General features: G+C 38.8%; 3 protein-coding genes across 4 annotated transcripts; all 3 read right to left on the bottom strand.

Annotated features, from left to right (window-relative positions):
* Positions 1-64: 64 nt before the first annotated feature.
* On the bottom strand, positions 65-10345 carry LOC117150612 (guanylate cyclase 32E). Of its 2 annotated transcripts, none has more exons than XM_033317577.1 (23): positions 10135-10345; positions 5559-5692; positions 5331-5442; positions 4899-4973; positions 4732-4839; positions 4558-4681; positions 4348-4497; positions 4175-4283; positions 3729-3813; positions 3486-3638; positions 3272-3424; positions 3034-3215; positions 2869-2977; positions 2742-2808; positions 2588-2685; positions 2215-2525; positions 1861-2030; positions 1609-1798; positions 1416-1556; positions 1170-1362; positions 908-1114; positions 683-841; positions 65-626 (listed from the first exon to the last, which is right to left on the bottom strand). In XM_033317577.1, the coding sequence occupies exons 1-23, from the start codon at positions 10300-10302 to the stop codon at positions 249-251; spliced, it is 3576 nt and encodes a 1191-aa protein (XP_033173468.1). In that variant the 5' UTR covers positions 10303-10345; the 3' UTR covers positions 65-248. The 2 variants fall into 2 exon arrangements, with proteins under 2 accessions (XP_033173468.1, XP_033173467.1); XM_033317576.1 differs by lacking the exon at positions 3729-3813 and adding an exon at position 4046.
* Positions 6052-6929, bottom strand: LOC117150614. The gene has a single exon (XM_033317580.1). It carries the CDS (start codon positions 6873-6875, stop codon positions 6249-6251), a length of 627 nt encoding a protein of 208 aa, XP_033173471.1. The 5' UTR covers positions 6876-6929; the 3' UTR covers positions 6052-6248.
* A 2656-nt stretch (positions 10346-13001) lies between the features above and the next one.
* LOC117149598 (D-3-phosphoglycerate dehydrogenase) lies at positions 13002-17220 on the bottom strand. Its single transcript, XM_033316802.1, has 6 exons — positions 17022-17220; positions 16583-16633; positions 14858-15012; positions 13755-13974; positions 13560-13692; positions 13002-13459 (listed from the first exon to the last, which is right to left on the bottom strand). Exons 1-6 carry the CDS (start codon positions 17103-17105, stop codon positions 13104-13106), a joined length of 999 nt encoding a protein of 332 aa, XP_033172693.1. The 5' UTR covers positions 17106-17220; the 3' UTR covers positions 13002-13103.
* Between the last annotated feature and the right edge of the window lie 648 nt (positions 17221-17868).

Consider the following 17868-nt stretch of genomic DNA (forward strand, 5'->3'; position numbering starts at 1 on the left):
CATTCGGCAAACTGAGTACCTATTTCATTGGATGTAAAATATAAATAATTGAAAGACTCAGCTTTGTAACTGGACGGAAAAATTGAACTGCAATGTGTTATGATGGAATATTTTTCTGGAATTTGTTTAAAAATAATGTAAAATATTGTAAAAGAGATGCTACGAATTCGGCAACACATAAACCGCCATGAACGCCAGTAATTTACATCGATCAAGTAGCTTAAAGATAAGTATATAGAATTGAATCCTTATAGTCTAAATGTGATACTAGGCGCAGATCGAGGACCTCTATTATTAAACACTTGGCTGCTGTTCAATCGGCAAACACATAATTGATTGCAGTTGACCTGCGCGGGTTCACTGATCTTTGGAAACTCGGATGTTCCATGGGAATTAGTCACATTGTCGTCCGAACGACGGCTATATAAACACTTGGTGTCACAGTTGCAGGATCCCAATCTGTAGTTATTTGGAGCCGGACTACAATATTGGTGGATTGAGACCTCCATGCTCTCTCGCGTCCCGGAGCAGTAGGTATCCAAAGTATCCACGGTGCTAATCAGATCCGGCGTTAACTCGGGTTGCTGACGCTTGGTCAGCCAATAGGTTCGCATGTCGCCTTTGCCCTGAGGATAAAATTGAATTTTATTATCTTGGAAGAATCTTTTGTAATAAAACAAACCTTTATGCTGGTCAGACCCCTTTCAATGCACACATAGCTACCGATAACCTGGAGCAGCTGGTAGGTGGCTTCGGATATATGAATTCTCATGGAGTCACCGGTGCTCTCCATCCGACTTGCTGTGTTCACCGTGTCCCCGAATAGGCAGTATCTGGGCATCTGATTGGTGGATAAGATGTACTTCAGATGTATTATATATATCATGGAATAACCCTTCTTTCTTACCTTCTGACCCACCACTCCTGCTGCACAAGGACCAGAGTGAACTCCGATGCGTAGCTGAACAGTTTCGGTGGGCTTGTGCCTGATCTTGAGATTTCCCACCGTCTCTAAGAGATGCAGAGCCAGTGAGGCTATCTCCCCAGCATGGCGACTTCCATTCTGCAGTGGCAATCCGGACACAACCATATAGGCATCGCCAATTGTCTCAACCTGAAATGGAAATGAGTTTCTAACAAAATATTCACTTGTGTATGTGGTTACAAACCTTATAGACATCATAATTGGATATTATGGAGTCGCAGCAGGTGTACCAATCGTTTAGCATCTCCACCACCTCAAAGGGAGTGCTGGTAGTGCAGAGTTCGGTGAATCCCACTATATCACTGAACAATATAGTGACACAGTCGAAGCACTCAGCCTCGACAGGATCTCCTCGCTTCAGAAGTTCAGCTACAGGTCTGTAGTAGATGGAATTATAAATGATATATTATAGAGCTATTGAATCAATCACCTTGGCAGCATCTGATAAAGGAGCATATCTGTTTTCTTCTTCTCTTCGTACAGCAAGTTAGTTCGCTCCTGAACCAAACCCTCGAGATTGTAAGCATATTTCTCCATTATCGATAGCATATTGTCGAATATGTTGGGTTTTCTGGAATGTGAGAGTTAGATAACGAAAACCTTATCACATATTTGGTTCTTACAAGCCAGCCTGAAGCTCCTTCAAATGCATGCGAACCAGCCTGATATCGGGCCTGACTTCGGGATCTTCATCCCAGCACTGGCACAGGCATTTGCGAATGTAGTCCGGAATGTCCAAGTGAGTGTGCGTCAATGCAGGTCGGAATACTCCGTGCTGCAGCATTTCCGGACACTTGACAAACTGAATTATTTCTGCAGCAACACAACATATATATATTTTATGCATCTATATAATTGTAGTAGTTAATACTCACCCTCCTTTGAGTAGGCCGTGTCACCCCAAGGTCCTTTGCGGCCAATCATCTCGTAGAGCAGAATGCCAAAGGAATAGACGTCCCCCTTTTGGGATCCGCGTCCTGGTCGGTAGGCGTCCCTCAAAAGCTCCGGCGCCATGCAGAGGGCACGTTTCAGTTCCAGTTCACTCCTGCAAGCGTCATAGAACATTATCAAGTAAAGTTCGATGACTTTTTTATATTTTATGAAAGGATTTTCCAGCTTAGAACGGCAGTGTGGTACTTATTTATTCTCTAGTAGTTTTGAACCAAAAGTAAACTGAATGGTGGCCAACCAAAGATCAATAAAACCGGACAGGTTTGGAATGTACTTACTTGTTGGGCTCTTCTTGGCCAGCTTTCAGCTCGTGGAGTCCAAAGTCCGAGATTTGGCACACCCAACGGGAGTCGATGAGGCAGTTGCTGGAACGCAAATTCCCATGGGATATAATCTCCGAGTCGTGCAGGTAGATCATTCCCTTAAGTATATCGGAGACGAGGGAGGAGATGAACATGTGGTCCAGGTGCAAATCTTCGTTGGCCAGCACGTCCTCCAGACTGCCCCGTGCACAGTAAGTGGTGAAGATGATCACGGATCCGTGATCCGTGGACGCTCCAATGAAGTTGATTATGTTTTCATGTCGCACCTGTAGGATTGTATTATTGAAATGTATTTTATTGTTTTTATCCGTAAGATATGCTGTTCTACCTCTCGCATCAATTTTAGTTCCTTGCGAATTGATCGGGTAATGTCTACGCTCTTCTTGTGTATCTTTTTCATGGCCACAATATTGCCACGAAATAGAGCTGCTCAATAGGTTAGATACATTAAATACTATTACTATAATTTAAAACCATGTTACCTATATTTGTAAAGGACCGCTTGTTGGGCTCACCAACCACTAAAATGCTTTGACGGCAGATTTGAAACTGAAATGTTGATATTTAAAACAAAAATAATAGTAAAAAAATTAGAAATATGTAACCTACAATATTCTTATTGGTGGGATTGTTGTATTCGCCAAGATTTATGACGGTGACATCCTTCATGTCCACTTTCCACAAAAGTCCTGCCAGAGTCTGTTCATACCTGTAATGCCTTCAAAATAAATATATTTATATATTAATTGATTCATTTAAAGCATGAAATTATACTTGATTAGCAGAGCAATAGCCACGACAAGAACGAGGGCACATAGTGGACCTGATACCAGGTACCGCCAGTCCAGTTTCTTTCGGGGACACAGTTCGCCATGAAAACCACATAGGGGTTCTGCGAGCGGAGGACGACCATTTAGCCACTGGATGGGTCTATCGTTCTTTATGTAGCGAAATTCCTTGGGATTTCAATAATGTTATTAGATAGTTAGTATGTAACTTCCTGATAACTCACTGGAATAACAGAGTTCTTGTCGTAGGCAAAGAACCCAACTGGCTGCATGGACATCTTGGCTAGAGAACCTATCGAGGTTCCACTGCCCATATCGTTTTGCAGAGTGATGACTGTGTAATTACCCTCAGCATCGCCATTAGAGTCTATGTAAACCTAGAATATGATAAATTAAGTTAGATTAAATGGTTAATAAGGGTATTAATGATATACTTACATCAAATCCTTGTATGGAATGATAGGACCTGTTGAAAATGTGACTCATTACCAAGTTTCCATCGTAAATATCACCGCCCAGTCTTAAAACTTCTGTTATAGCTCGAACATAGATCATAACACTGTCGTAAAGATGTAGGCCATATATGGGGACCTATCCATATAGAAAAAATAAATGGTTAAAAAATAAAGGATATCAAGCACGAAAAAATGGAAAGTTTTAAAAAATATTCCATTTTCCTACCGATATGTTGTCAAAGACACGTTGATGATAGGGCACCAGAAATGGAGTTTTTCGCGCATAATCTTTTATTTTCGAACAAATGTCGCTGCAAGCATAAATGTTGAAAAATAAATAAGTTGTTCTATAAATTATTTCAAATATTTATTTGGCATGCAAAGGATAAACGTCAATTTAATCTTTCTACATATTAAGGAAAAATTTCATATAGGATCCACTCGAATGTTTTTAGTATTATCACTTATAGAATCGCTTTTTAAAAATTATACATCTTTATCTTTTTCTATTGGAATACTCTAAACCCATGCTTTAAATTAGACACTACTTTGAGGAAAAGAAAAAGTCCAAGAGATTTGTAAAAAACTATCAGCTTAAAAATCGATTAACAATTGTTAGAAAGACGCAACAAAAATACGCACAGTTAGATAACTAAGAGTCAGATAAATTACCGAATATGGGGGTTTTGTGGATATGTCATGCTTATTTTTATAACTGAACGAAATGAGATTTTGTCCAGCGATTTGCTCTTTTCTTTTCTAATATAAGGATCTAAATAATCTGGAATAGATGGTGCATGCATTAGAATTCTAGCTCGGACTGCCGATCCGCACAGTTCACTTACTACGTTCCATAATGTTCACCCTTCGATTGGAGTCGTAGATCTCGTCGTCCACGGAAACCACGATATAGTCGCCACTCTCGAGCAGCCGACGATTCTGGAGTCCTCGCACAAAGTCCACCATGGCAATGTGCTCCCCAATGAACACATAGACTGTAATGAGGATTTGATTATATATATATATAAAAGTTATGTCAACTTAAGTCAACTTACTGCGAGTTGTGGCATAGGTTTCCTCAATAATTTTATCGATCTGCGAAAGGGTTTTTGTGGTTGGTATGTAGTCCGAAATATATTTAAAGTGACTGATGGTAAAGTTCCTGGCTTCCGCTAATTCCTGTTTAAAAAATCTTAATAAAGTTCGAATATTCTTCACTTTAAACTCACCTGAATGGCACGGGCTACATCCGAACCCCAAATCGGTTTCGAGCTGACTACTATGGAGAACTTATTCCAGTGGAAGGCGTTCAGCAGACTGATAACACTTTTCGAGACCTATAAAAATGTAAATCCTTTTTGTAATAAGGTTAACTGGGATTTAATCAGGAAGTTACCTTGGAAGCCGGCGCTAAGGTTCTTGCAAAGGTGTGAAATGTACTTTTATTCGAGACAATTGGATCGGAGCATTTCTAAGGAATACAAAAGAGATACTATATATGTGCAGCAAGTCTTAAAAAGTTTCATTACAATTGTTGTTGCAAAACTGTCTAAGAAATTCAAACTGTAAAGCTACAGGTCCTAAATAACAAATGTAATTTGTGCAACTGGGCTCTGAAGTGTCTTTTCTATACAAGAAAATAAATTTATATGGCTTTTGGTTTGTTGCACTTGTATATAGCAATGGGCAAATAAAGTTTGAATCAATCTTCCAAGCAAGTGCAATCTTCGTAAACTGTGACAAAATAGTCTTTCATGAGTAAAGGGCAAAGGGTGCAACTCTTGAATTGAACACCGGTGACCCAGATTTGAGTAATGGGTCTACTAACGAAGGATAGCATTGGTGTGTTCCAGGCGGAGGCCAGCAGCGCCTCTGTGGTGCAGCTCTCGTCGGGACCGATGAATGCGGTTACGCCAGCTTCCCGCATCTGTGTCATCGCCCTGGAAACGGAAACGGAAGCAGAAGCGGCAACGTCAACGGCAACCGGAAAAGAGCGAAATTTCAGATGTCAACTGATACATGAGTTATTTAACGTAATAGCAGCCGAATGAATTACCTCAACGGTTTCACGCGGTAGGCGCTCATCTTGTGACCAATGTCAACCGGTTTGAAAGCCAACTTCTTGCCCGGCAATAGGTTGGGATTCTTGTTCACATCCTCGATGGCAAGTGGCAGTCCGCCCAGCGTCACCTAATGTAAATAAGGCCAATTAAAGTCAGCGATGAGTAGTGAATAATAACACCAGATCCTGCAACTCGGGATGTTCTCCCCACGCCCAATGGCACTTAATTTATTCATGTTGTGCTAGTTGTGGAGGACCAACGTTAAGCATAACACAGCAATGCAAAACACTATTATGTGCACTTGGTTTCACCCGAAGGGTGTGGCTAATTTAAAAAATACATCATAAATTTAGCTTATCCGAATGAAGCTCGACCTTTACTAATTTCAAGAGAAGAGATTTCACACAGATAAGCTAACTCGGTACGAGATTAGTTGAAAGCAATTTTTATAGAATTCAACAGAAATTCCAGGATGTTAAATTGCATTTCCTTTGCCTTTGGTCAGTTATATTTAAAATGAACTAAACTTTGTTAAAATTCCATTTGCTGCATTAATAAAATTTACACAATAACGTTGCTTATATGGACTAAAAACAATTTTCAGTTCGTAATGATCTAATTCTGTCCCATACAATAGAGGTTTCATTTTTGGAAAATGCTTGTGGGTGGGTACCCCAAACCTTTCACTCGGTGAGTATAATCATCTCAAATCCGAGCAGTTCATTGATTCCCCGGACGTAGGAACGCAGCTCGTGGTCTCTGCTCTCAATGTGCCTGTCAGCCAGCATCTGGAGATTGAGTCTCACAACCGAGACCAAGCTAGTAATGGCCAGGATTAGCAGGTAGGTCCACAGCACAAAAGCCAGGATGACGTGCTGCAGACAATTGTCGGTCTCTAAGCACACCTCCTTCGCAAGAAACTCCCACAAATGGCAAGGGAATAGGCTTAGCCCCTGGGCCACCTTCAAGGCCCAGGGCACAAGCATCAAGGGACTACATTGCTGCCACACGGACAGGCCAGCTGTTCGCAGCCTGCGGAAGAAGCGCCCGAGGGGTCCTTTGCTGGGCAGGTGTATCAAACCGTAGCCGTAGAACATGGCGCCCATGGCAAAACCGGAAAACAATGGACTCCAGGCAAGCTCCGCTAGTTCGGCCCCCAAAAACACTCGGGTCATAGGTCGCTGGGGCTCCGGCGATTGGTCAATTTGGATTTGAACTTCCAGCAGCGACAGCATTAGGGTCAATTGGAGCACCGTGAAAATGCAGAGGCAGCGATGCGAACGTATCACGTTGGACATATAATCACGCATTTTTAAAACGAAACAAAATAAGAGCTTTGAATTTTTATGGAAATTAAGCCAGACAGGTGCCGAAACTGCTTCTAGCTCAATTTTTTTTTGTTGCGGATCCCATGGGTTCGATTTAAAAAAAAAAGGTTTCCATATAAATTTGTTAAATTAATTTAATAACTCAAAAAGTTTCCCCTTCTTAAATCGAAAAGTTTATTTCCCCATCAAAATCAAAAAGTTTGCACACATTTTTTTTCTATCCTCGACCTCGTTGAATAATCATTCAAAAAAGGCTGTGAAAATTTCCAACACATGTACATATATAAAAAATCATTAAAAAGTCTTTAAGGTTCAAAACTTCAAGTAATCGGAATCCTTGGAAACCGAAATGAATGAAAATGAGACTTAGAAAAACCATATGTTCACAAGATTAATTAAGCTTTTTAATTTCAGCGAAAATTGTGGTGTACAGATTTAAAGATTTCGAGCTAACCCCACTCCTGTCACTTAATTTAAATTAAATTTTTTGGATGGGGAAAACACTGAAGTTTTCGCTTATCGCAACGCGATACTCTGCACAAAATATGTTTGCTGGGATTTTGTTAAGCTGTTCTTATCATTTTAAAGAGCACAAAAAACACACAATTTGTTGCCTGCTCTTTGCTGTATAAAGAAAACAACTTTTTTACTTGTTAACTTTCAAATTAAACCTTCAAGAAAATAAATTTGTAGCATTTTCCAGATCCTAATTGAAATTTAAGTTTAGTGAGTAAAAAACCATAATCTATTTGAGCACTTTATTTAGTAAATTAGTAATTAAAATTAATTGTTTTGTGGTTTTCCCCAATGATTTCGATGGCAGTTATTATTCAAACAGTTAGAATGTGTTGTTAAATTATCTGGGCTTTGCAATGGTTGACTTCATTTATAAATTATGGAAATCGTGCGTATTTACGAATTTTATTTAATCCGATTGCTATTAACAACATTGAAGCGTTTTAATGTAAGACTCCTAAAGTACTCCAGTTATCACTCATTAAGAGAATTTAAATCCGATAGCTTGTTAAATTCGTAACTTTATAATTAAGCTACTTTAGGCAAAATTGTATTTTTCTAAAGGAGATTCTTTAATTTCGTGCTGGGAAGTCACCGGAAGTGTTGCAGACTTAATTTTTCGGCAACGAGGCTAATTACGATGAAGTTCAATTCCGGAACATTCACTTTTCTTTTTATAATCTGATAAAAACCAATTCTTATTGATTGAAAATATAAATAATTGATTAATTATGTCATGCCTTGTTTGATATGGTTATTCAAATTTAAGTGACAAAAATTACTGAAGTGATTGAAATCAACAAACTTAAAACGCCAAAAAAAATCTGTAAACCTAATTAACATGCCTATGAAAATTTTGGACCAAAATTAACTAATTGCAATTAAAAAGTATATTGTAGTTGGTGCCTCCTTGCCTCATTAGGATGTGTACTCCCAAGGTTTTTTTTTACACATTTTTAAATGAAATTGCTCCCTTGCCCTATATTTCATTTTGTTAAGAAGGGAGCAACAAGCACATCCGTATAATATATGAATATGAATTACTTACGAAGCTGTCATAGTAACTGAGGAAAAATGCTGAGATGAGGTTCAAACTAAAGTTTGTTCCAATTAGTTTAAAAATGCAGGTATCAAGCCCTTCTTAAATATTTTTATCTTTGAAGTTGGCATAGAGGAATAAGCCCTGACTTAAAAGAAAACTCAACGCTATGGGAAAGCAAAAGCCATTCCACCTCAGAATACGAGAATTTATATTGGTCGCTATAGTTGCTATTCTTTCCTTTTTTTTTTTATTGCCATGAAAGTTCATATTGTAAATTCCACAATAATTGACTTCCTTGCCCAACAGTAATAGGATAATAAAATAAGATTTTAAAGTTAAAGTATTTTGATAAGTTCTATTACATTCCTGCTTTTCAATCCATTAAGGTGCTGTCTTCCATTCTTTATAACCAATTAATATTTATTTTATGCTCTGAAGGCCAATTTACTCAGGAATGTGATTGTGCCAAGGGGAATTAAAATGCAAGAAAAACAAATGGTTCTACATTTACATGAAAAAGCTTACTTTCTTCAAGACAAATAAATATTTGTGGCATAATTATACAATTTCTGTACAATTCAGTTAATACTGCTGGAATATAGTTTAATTTATGAGCATCCGATAAAAGGAAAATGGATCTCAATAAATGCAAAACTGACTTTAATAAAACCCAATCAACTATATATCAAATCTCATAAAAATGGTGACAAAGGCAGCTTTTTCGCCAAAAATACATATTTTTATGATTCACATTTATTTCTGAATATCTCACATGTCCGAAAAGGACCAAAATAAAAAAAAAAATGTGAATCGCTTGGCTTTTGCCAATTTATAAAGCGAAGCAGGACTCTTGATGGATTTGCTTTTAAGCTTTGTATTTGGTTAGTATATAAATGGAAGCCATGAGCACACTACTACCAGCATTTTGCCTTTTTCCGGGTTCCAATTAAGTTCGGTATTAAAGAAAATAGATCTGAAAAGATTACCGGCCTATCAATGGGATATAAAAGAAATGCATTTATCTCCATTGTTCCCTATTTTTATTCATCACAGTACAGATAACCGCTGTCAATCCTCATCGAAAAACATCAGAAAATCAAAACAAGTTGAGAAGGGAAAGTTTTGGGAAACTAGTTCGAATTGGAAACACTTTACCTTATCTACTAATGTGCATACAATTTTCACAGAGAAGTATATGAAAATCTTTATGGTTTATTTCTTAAATAATTTAGCTGAGTTAAATTTGATTATAATTTAAAAACATATACAAGTATCACTTTTATATAACAACTTCCTGCGTAAAAACAAGATATTTCTAGATGCTGTGCCATTAATTTTCACAAATTAAATCATTTGATCCGTTTAGCCAGCTATAATCCCTAGAGTAGTAAGAGTATTTTAGCCAAATGCCCCAAGGGACGCATGATGTGTTTGATTAGGGCAACAGAATAGTCCCTTCAATCATCGTGCTGAGCCATAAATGTTGGCATATTTTTGGGACAGGATGCGTTGACTTGTGCTCCAAAATGAGATAGCCATTTGAATTGCAAATGTGACAGGTCGATGAATTATGCATGCACATACACAATTACCACAGGACGAAATTCACAATTAATTTCGATAATTTTGCACGAATTTAAAACCGTCTTAGCAGTTGCCCGATCTGCACGCCTCTTCACTCACTCGCATCTGAGAATATTCAGCCAGGAATCCAATATTTATCGTATCCGACAGTCGGCGCATGGAGGAGACAGTGGCTCCGGCGGCCAGAGGATTGTTCCGCTGACAGCCGAGCAGGAGGAGCACAAGGATGCAGGAGAATGCAGCGGCGGAGGCGCAAGGACCTGGCATCCTCGAAGGCAATAAAGTTTTATTTCACACGCAACTGAAACTGACACCGACACGGCAACTGACAATTCCAGAATCCGACCCCACTGTATCAGACTGACTTTGGAGAACTTAATGGTCGTGGATTTTCACATGGTCACGGAAGCACTAGATGCCCCAGCGGACAGCCGATGTCATTTGTTTACTCAAATCCCATGGCTCGTTTATCCCAACAGGTGTGCGTATATCTCAGGCCGAGAGTTCAACTTGTTGCTCCGCTTTTCCGTGCTCCGTTCCGGCAAATCAACGCGCCCGTAGTCCGTGGCAGACTGTGTTCGTGTTGTCCGTGGTCCTGCTTTTATAGCCTCCGTGCTTCGTGTGCCTCGGCGGAGTTCGCATTGGTTCCGGACTCCCGATCCGAAGAGGAGCAGTGGGTGGTTTTTGGGTGGCCAGCACGGACGCGCCAGAATTAAGTGGTCTATGAATGACAGCATCGGCAGAGCCTCGGGGATCACGAGCGGGACAAGTGGGCGTCTGATGCCGTTGGTCAGTTGGACAATTCGACAAGATGCTAAGGACTTTGTTTATTTGTTCCTCTTGGCAGCCAAAAATGATTCGTTTCAAGTTTAGAGTGACCCCAGTGATGTCTTGACCGAACATCACGGGTGTTAAGCACATTTCGTTTCCTGTTCCTGATTATCATCGAACCAATTTTCATTCCCCAAATTGCAATAATACATCCTCATGCAGTCTGACAGTCAATTATGGGAATAATCTTCTGTTTTTTGGGCTGCCAAATTGCGTAGCAGGCTGTGGGTTTTCAGGACTAATGGTCCTGGCAGCCTTTTAATACTTTTGTTTGTTGACGAGTCTTCCGAACGTAATTGTGCATAAATCTTTTTAAACCCTAACTTGACATATTAAAGTGCTTGAGCTTTAGGTCTTATCGTGCAACAAAATGGCGGATAAACAAGGAATGCTTAACCTATATTCTATTGAGAGAGTAAAAACACCCTTTATCGTGCTGCGTTGTAGATTTTCAAGTTCAAGGACAGCGAACTGTGAATTTCGGTGGCTATTTTCGAGCTTGCCGGCGTAATCCGTAAACCAAGCTTAACTGGCCGCAAAGGGGTGGATGTGGCTTTCAGCGGGAACTCGAATGGGGGAAATGTTTTGGCTGATTGTACCGAGAATTGCGGAACCTGAGACTTATTTTGAATAGAGCTCTTTCCTGTTAACATTAATTACGTTTTGACAAATATCTCCATTCCTTTGGTTTCGATTTCCAATTTAATAAGCCATTAGGACTCTCAACGGGCCCTCGCAACACAGGCTATCGTTTGCCTAGCACCTGTCTTGGGTTTTAATTTGTAATGCCATGTGAGAAGTAATCTGCTAAATGAATTTGCCATACAGTGCGGAACAGCGTTGTAATGCCATAAGTACTTGTGAGGACTCATTTTTAATCCATTGTGCTCTTAGGCACATGAACTTTAAGGGATACTATTGTACCTCCCCTCCGTTTTAGTTTTTAAAAGTTTCTGTGAATCTATGAAGTTAAAGCACTCACATTTCTTCAAGTGTAATTGTACTTAGGCATAGCGCACTGTAACCATACACCCATTCACATTGTATTTGAATATTCACCTTCTATTGGTTTTTTGCGTTTCCAAAGGCCAAGTTCAATTTCAATGCAGACTCACAATTTGATTCCAGTTGAGCCGACATGTAAGCTGATTGAAATGAAAATTTAATTTTAACTTCTCCTCGTTTCCAAAGGTAAGTTACTCCTTTTGTGAAATGTCCAGAGAAGCACGATTATGGGACCATGACAATTCATATCATCCTGTGAAACTTCACGTTTGCATAAGATACAATGGAATTGGCAACGAGCTGGCACATCTTGTGTCGTAAATTATGCATTGACAGGATAAGTTCCACTTTCCATTGAAATTAAGACAGGACATGCGAAAATGGATCTTGCACTTTCGCAATTGAGTTAATACATTTAACCTCACTTAATATTTCATTTCACAACCATTTTCCAAAGCTATTTTCACCACATAAATCACGTAAATTCTCATATTTGTCATAAATTGCTACAGCATTTCAATATGTAAACCATTTTCAGCCAGGATATATTCTTTTATTGCTATTTGTCAATAACTTCCTCACTTCCAGGGAAAAGAAATTCACAGTTTGATATAAAATTTTTGTCCATTATATGAACTTCTATTGTGTGATTTTGTTGTAGAATTTATGAATTTCTTCTTTAAATGGAGAGCTTTTCCATTAAGCTGCTGCAGTTGAATCCACATAAATAACATACTGGTGGTCTTTATTAAATTTGTTAAATTGTTTAAGAATATCAAATGGATATCAAGCACCATAAATGAACTTTCACCTGGCAATGTTGGTTCAGTTGAACGTATTCGCACATGCTGAAGATTATGACACACAAAAGTTGGCAGGAAAGTTCACTCAAACTCAGCTTTTCCTTGAATGGCTATATAAAATCAACATTAAACTTGCTCTCTGGGAAAAGCCTTGATTTTTTATTAAAATACCAAAAATTATACGAAATGTGGAAAATAAGGCGGCTTACGTCCATGTCCTTTGAAGCATTCGATACTTTGAAATGGTAACGTTCTAGGAATAATAATATACATTTATAAATATTTGGATTTCAGAAAATTATTGTTCTTTTCATTTTTACTTGTGTATTTTGGTTTTTGCGTTGATTTACATTTCTGGTTGTAAACTTATTTATAAATGCTGAATATCGAATTAAGAATGTGCTGATGGTTGTGAATATTCGATTCCCATCACTGGTAATGGGCGAGTGCCTCCTTGTTGATAACACCCGCATAGCTGGTGTACTTCGGCGATGTTCCATTGAGGGCGATGAACTGCTCCGCCACCTCCACGGCAACACGGACCTGCGCCTCCGAGGTGCTCGCGCCCAGATGCGGCGTGGCCACCACCTTGGGATGACTGATGAGGGCCTTGGTGACCGCAGACTTCGGTGGCTCCTCGGGATAAACGTCGAAGGCCGCGCCGGCCACTTTTCCACTCTCAAGGCCATCGAGCACGGCCTGCTCGTCGATGATGCCGCCTCGGGCCACATTCACCACCTTGACGCCCTGTTTGCACTTGGCCAGTGTCTCCGCCGATATGAGATCTAAAGGGATTCAGCAAAGAAATCTATATAGTTTAGCTTGAATCTTCAAAAATGTAAATTTTATATTTTACAGGAAGTAATCTATCTATGCGCGACTTACTTCTGGTGGCTGGGATCAGCGGCGTGTGCACGGTTATGTAGTCCGCCAGTGGCCAAATCTCCTCCAGCGTCATCTTCTCGATGCCCGCCGCCTTGGCCTCCGCCTCCGTGGTGATGGGATCGTAACCAATAATCTGAAAAGCACTCAGGGTTCGATTAAAATTCCACAGTAAGTAAATACCCTATCTAAACGCACCCGCATGCCCCAGGTCTTCATCCGAATGGCGACCTCGCGTCCAATGCGTCCCAATCCAAGAACGGCCAGGGTTTTTCCATACAGCTCTGTGCCGGCATAGAGCTTCCTGTCCCAGCGACCCTCCTTCATGCTCTGGCCGGCGGGGACGACGGGACGGGCCAGGGAGCCAATTAGGATGCACGTCAGCTCACAGGCCGAAATGGAATTGCCACCCGGAGTGCTGAAAGCGACGAGAGTTTAGTTAAACATTCCCTAAATGCCTCGCTAGACACTGGCTGTTGCGCTAAGTTGAGCGTTTCTGGTGGGCAAATGGGTGGCGTTTGTTGTGACTAGACAGCATTATGCAAATTCCGCCAAAAAAGAATTGGATGAGTGGTGGAAAATATGGCAATTTTCGCGCTTGGCTACCAGTATTCCCGGCCATCTGACATGGATGTGGCCAAGCCAGCACTCACCACCCACAACCCTTAGCCACCCAAACACGCACGCAACTCCATCGACACTCGTCGTCCCTTAATTATGCGTGTCAAACGGCGTCAATTGACCCAAGTCATGGGTATTCTGGGCTGGGATGGCATATATCAACTGCCAATCCTGCGATTCGGAATGCGCATAATTATTTGGGCGCTGCGCCATCGGAGATTACACTATGCTACACACCATAAATCACTTCTAGTTTGAATACACATGTTTATGACCATTATTATTATTATTGAGATTACCCCATTTTTACTGAATAATATTCAATATTTCCTCGCAATTAATGAAGGGCTACAAAGGGCTACATAAATTCATTTCCGCGAACAACAAATCAATATTATTGTTCCATAAATCAGAACCAGTGTAAAATTCCAAATAAATGAAATTGGAGCCGAAAATGAATTTAAATGTTTACCAACATGAAACTATAAACAGAATGGTAAAATATCCATGAAATATATTACATGGCAAGAGCTCTAATTAACCATAAACAAGTACTTTGTACTGTTTGTATTTTCTATATCAGTAACCTCCTAAATGATTCAGACTTTCAACTTCAAATATAAGTTGGTCTTGTGGCTTTTTCCGCCGTGCAATGCACCAGAGGCTTACGGAGCACTTACTTCAGGACAACGACATTTTGCGCCGTGGCTGCGGGAACATCGATGTTGTCAACACCCGCCCCCGCCCGGCCAACGACCTTCAGACTGCCGGATCCGGCGGCCAAAACTTCCGCTGTTATTTTCGTATCCGAGCGAACGATGGCTGCGTCGAAATTCTGAAATGCGATGTAATTTAATAATTAGCAACTGGGTAAATATAAATATTTGTCATCTAATTTTCTAACTCATTTCGCTGGTCATTCCATCATAGCTTTCACCTGGAAACGTGATTGATACCACCTAGCACCTGTACCTTATCATAAACAAAAGCGATTTGTTTCTGGCTAAAAATCTTGAACCTCTTGATATTTTCCGGCAATTTGCGGTCTTACTGGAAACAATTTATTTAATGTTGAGGCAACATAGTCTGAGCGGCCGTTTGATTGATAAGAACTAATGGTCCGATAATAATAAATGGTGATAACAATGTCTGGCCCAATTGTTCACAGCAGATTATTGCCATTTAAAAGTAATAGTTTTTTTGGTAGAATAAAATCTAAAATTGCATTCTGAAAAGTGGTTTAAAATGCTGAGCAGTATAAAATGAACAATAAAGAATGATATAGTCGAGATACTCGACTATTAGATACCCGTTACTTAGTTTGCGATTCTTTGGTATATCGATAGAAATTGTCAAAAAAAAATGTTAATATTTTCATACGCAAATATATAATCATACTACTATATACTTTATATGACTTCCTGCTACCTTTTACATACTTTTCAAAGAATATAGTATACCCATTTACTCCAGGAGTAACTGGTATAAAAAACAAGTTGGTCTGTTTAAATTGTTTTTCTCTCTGCGAACGTGAAAAATATTTATTTGTCAAGTACTTATTTTCTGACCCTTGCAGTTTGTATTTTTGTTATTCAATAGAATCCCCAACTAAAAGTATTTGTCTCTAAATCATATAATTCAAAACATGCATTCGTGCCCATACAGACATGAATCGGTTTAAATAATTGAGACAAACATGCTTGTCAAAATCTAAAGCTGTTTTCTTGCAACAGAATACAATTTTAAATAAATTATGAGAGTAGTTGATTTTGATTTGAAGAAGCCACAAAATATTTTTTTTTCTAATTATTGTTTATTTTATATTTATAACTGCGGTGAAAATATTCTCATATGCTTAATGGTTTAAAGTTTAGAGACATAAGATTTATAAGGTATTTTTATGTTAAATAACTATTTATAAAGACATTTTATGTTCAAAAACAAACATTAACAATAATGTTAAAAAGGGGGGGTCAATTCCTTATCATTAATTTTAGCTTTGTTAAATACAAGCACTTTATAATAAAATGTGATAAGAAACTCCATACTTCAGTAGTTGTAAAATATACTTTCAAGTTGATGTGCTTAGTTACAGACTAATTGAAATGTTATTATTATGTAACGCCCACGCGTACTATCATATACACACACATATACAATAAACCCATATCTCAGCTCATTGCACATGTTTTTAAACTTGAATCATTTGAAAAGCTTTCATACCAGCGACTTATCTCGTTCATATGCATGTGTACGTATGTACAGAGGTGGTCAAAAGTATTTACACAACGAGCTTTTTTTTCAATTGTCAACTAATTGAAAAAAAAGCTCGTTGTGTAAATACTTTTGACCACCTCTGTATGTGTTTACTTATTTACCTGTACTGAAATCCCTAAGCCACTTACCTTAACTTCCTGACACAGTTCCTCCACGGGGAGCTTTAGTTTGTAGGTAACCTTGTCAAAAAAGAAGGAAAATATATGGTCAACAACGTTGATTAAATTGTGCAATCAATTAAATGCACCTATTTTCTGTTTGTCCACTTCTAAGCGCTTTTACATGCTTGCAAATTCACATACAGTGTGTACTCGATAATTAAATAAAAAGCTTAATTGAATTGAATCTTATATTTAATTACATTAATTGCTGGTATTATTAAATAATTTAAATATATTACATAATTTGTTACTTTTGTTTTAATTAAATTTTCTGCGTGGTTGTAGTCAGTTTAATTATTATTTTCATACGAGGGCGCACTGTACTTTTGAGCACTTTTATGGGTGTAAGCTTTTGCTTACTCCAACAACTAATCGACTGTCACGTCAGGGGACTGGGGAACCTTACCTTAATCCCATGCTGTTCCAGCAGCTCCACGCAGGATTTGTCCACAGCATCGCAGACCAGCACTTTCTTTATATTGAGGGGCATATTTGGGTGGCTAATGAATACACTGAACAATCTGGACAACCGGTCGATTGCCTTAATTTTTGCCAATTACTTTCCGCAACTCACGATCTGCGCCGCCGAGCAAACAAATTGAACTGACTTCGAGAGCGGGTTCCTCGGGCCATCGAACCTGACTTTGAATGCCTCTCGCCGTTGCAGTGCGATTGTTGTTTTTTTTTTGCGGGTGATAACCAAACCGCAAGAGAGGATCGGAGAGCGCCACTTGGATCTCAAAGTTCTCTCCTTCTCCTCACGCGATTTGTTCTTCGTGAGTATGAGTGTGTGTGAGTTGTTTTCGATTTTTGCCCGCAAAACAACAATTTTAACCCACGGACGACCCTGTGATTAAAAATGATTTTAATATTTCAGCTTTTGTAAAAAATATTGCTAGCTTGCTAACTTTAATTAAATGTATTATACTAATATTTACTTTATGATAGGTACTTACCCATATAATCAAATTCACACCGAATAGATAAGACTGGATTTATTTTTAATATTTTTATTGTATTTGCTTTTATTTGCAATTTAGCTTTCATTTAACTACGTATTTTCCAAAAACATATTGTGAACAACATTTGAATGCGGAAAATGAAAACGAAAACAACAAAATGTCGTCAAGGTGATGGCAGGTATTCATCCTTAACATTAAATTAAAGGAATCTTACAAAGTTGTTAACAAAATAATTAGGTAACAAATTGAAATATCATTAACTATTTACATACAATTTTTGAAAATTGCTGA

This window comes from Drosophila mauritiana, chromosome 2L, assembly GCF_004382145.1.
Source record: "Drosophila mauritiana strain mau12 chromosome 2L, ASM438214v1, whole genome shotgun sequence".
Lineage (NCBI taxonomy): Eukaryota > Metazoa > Arthropoda > Insecta > Diptera > Drosophilidae > Drosophila > Drosophila mauritiana.

What these genes read in the sequence shown, in the direction of transcription:
- LOC117150614 (XM_033317580.1), bottom strand. Translation starts at nt 6,875, where the DNA reads ATGCGTGATTATATGTCCAACGTGATACGTTCGCATCGCTGCCTCTGC.
- LOC117150612 (XM_033317577.1), bottom strand. Translation starts at nt 10,302, where the DNA reads ATGCCAGGTCCTTGCGCCTCCGCCGCTGCATTCTCCTGCATCCTTGTG. An exon ending in GGTGAACATTATGGAACGTA is followed by an intron (nt 4,284 to 4,347) that starts GTAAGTGAACTG and finishes CATCTATTCCAG; the next exon opens with ATTATTTAGATCCTTATATT. An exon ending in GTGTCTTTGACAACATATCG is followed by an intron (nt 3,639 to 3,728) that starts GTAGGAAAATGG and finishes CTATATGGATAG; the next exon opens with GTCCCCATATATGGCCTACA.
- LOC117149598 (XM_033316802.1), bottom strand. Translation starts at nt 17,105, where the DNA reads ATGCCCCTCAATATAAAGAAAGTGCTGGTCTGCGATGCTGTGGACAAA. An exon ending in CAAAATGTCGTTGTCCTGAA is followed by an intron (nt 13,975 to 14,857) that starts GTAAGTGCTCCG and finishes CGTCGCTTTCAG; the next exon opens with CACTCCGGGTGGCAATTCCA. An exon ending in TGAAGACCTGGGGCATGCGG is followed by an intron (nt 13,693 to 13,754) that starts GTGCGTTTAGAT and finishes AGTGCTTTTCAG; the next exon opens with ATTATTGGTTACGATCCCAT.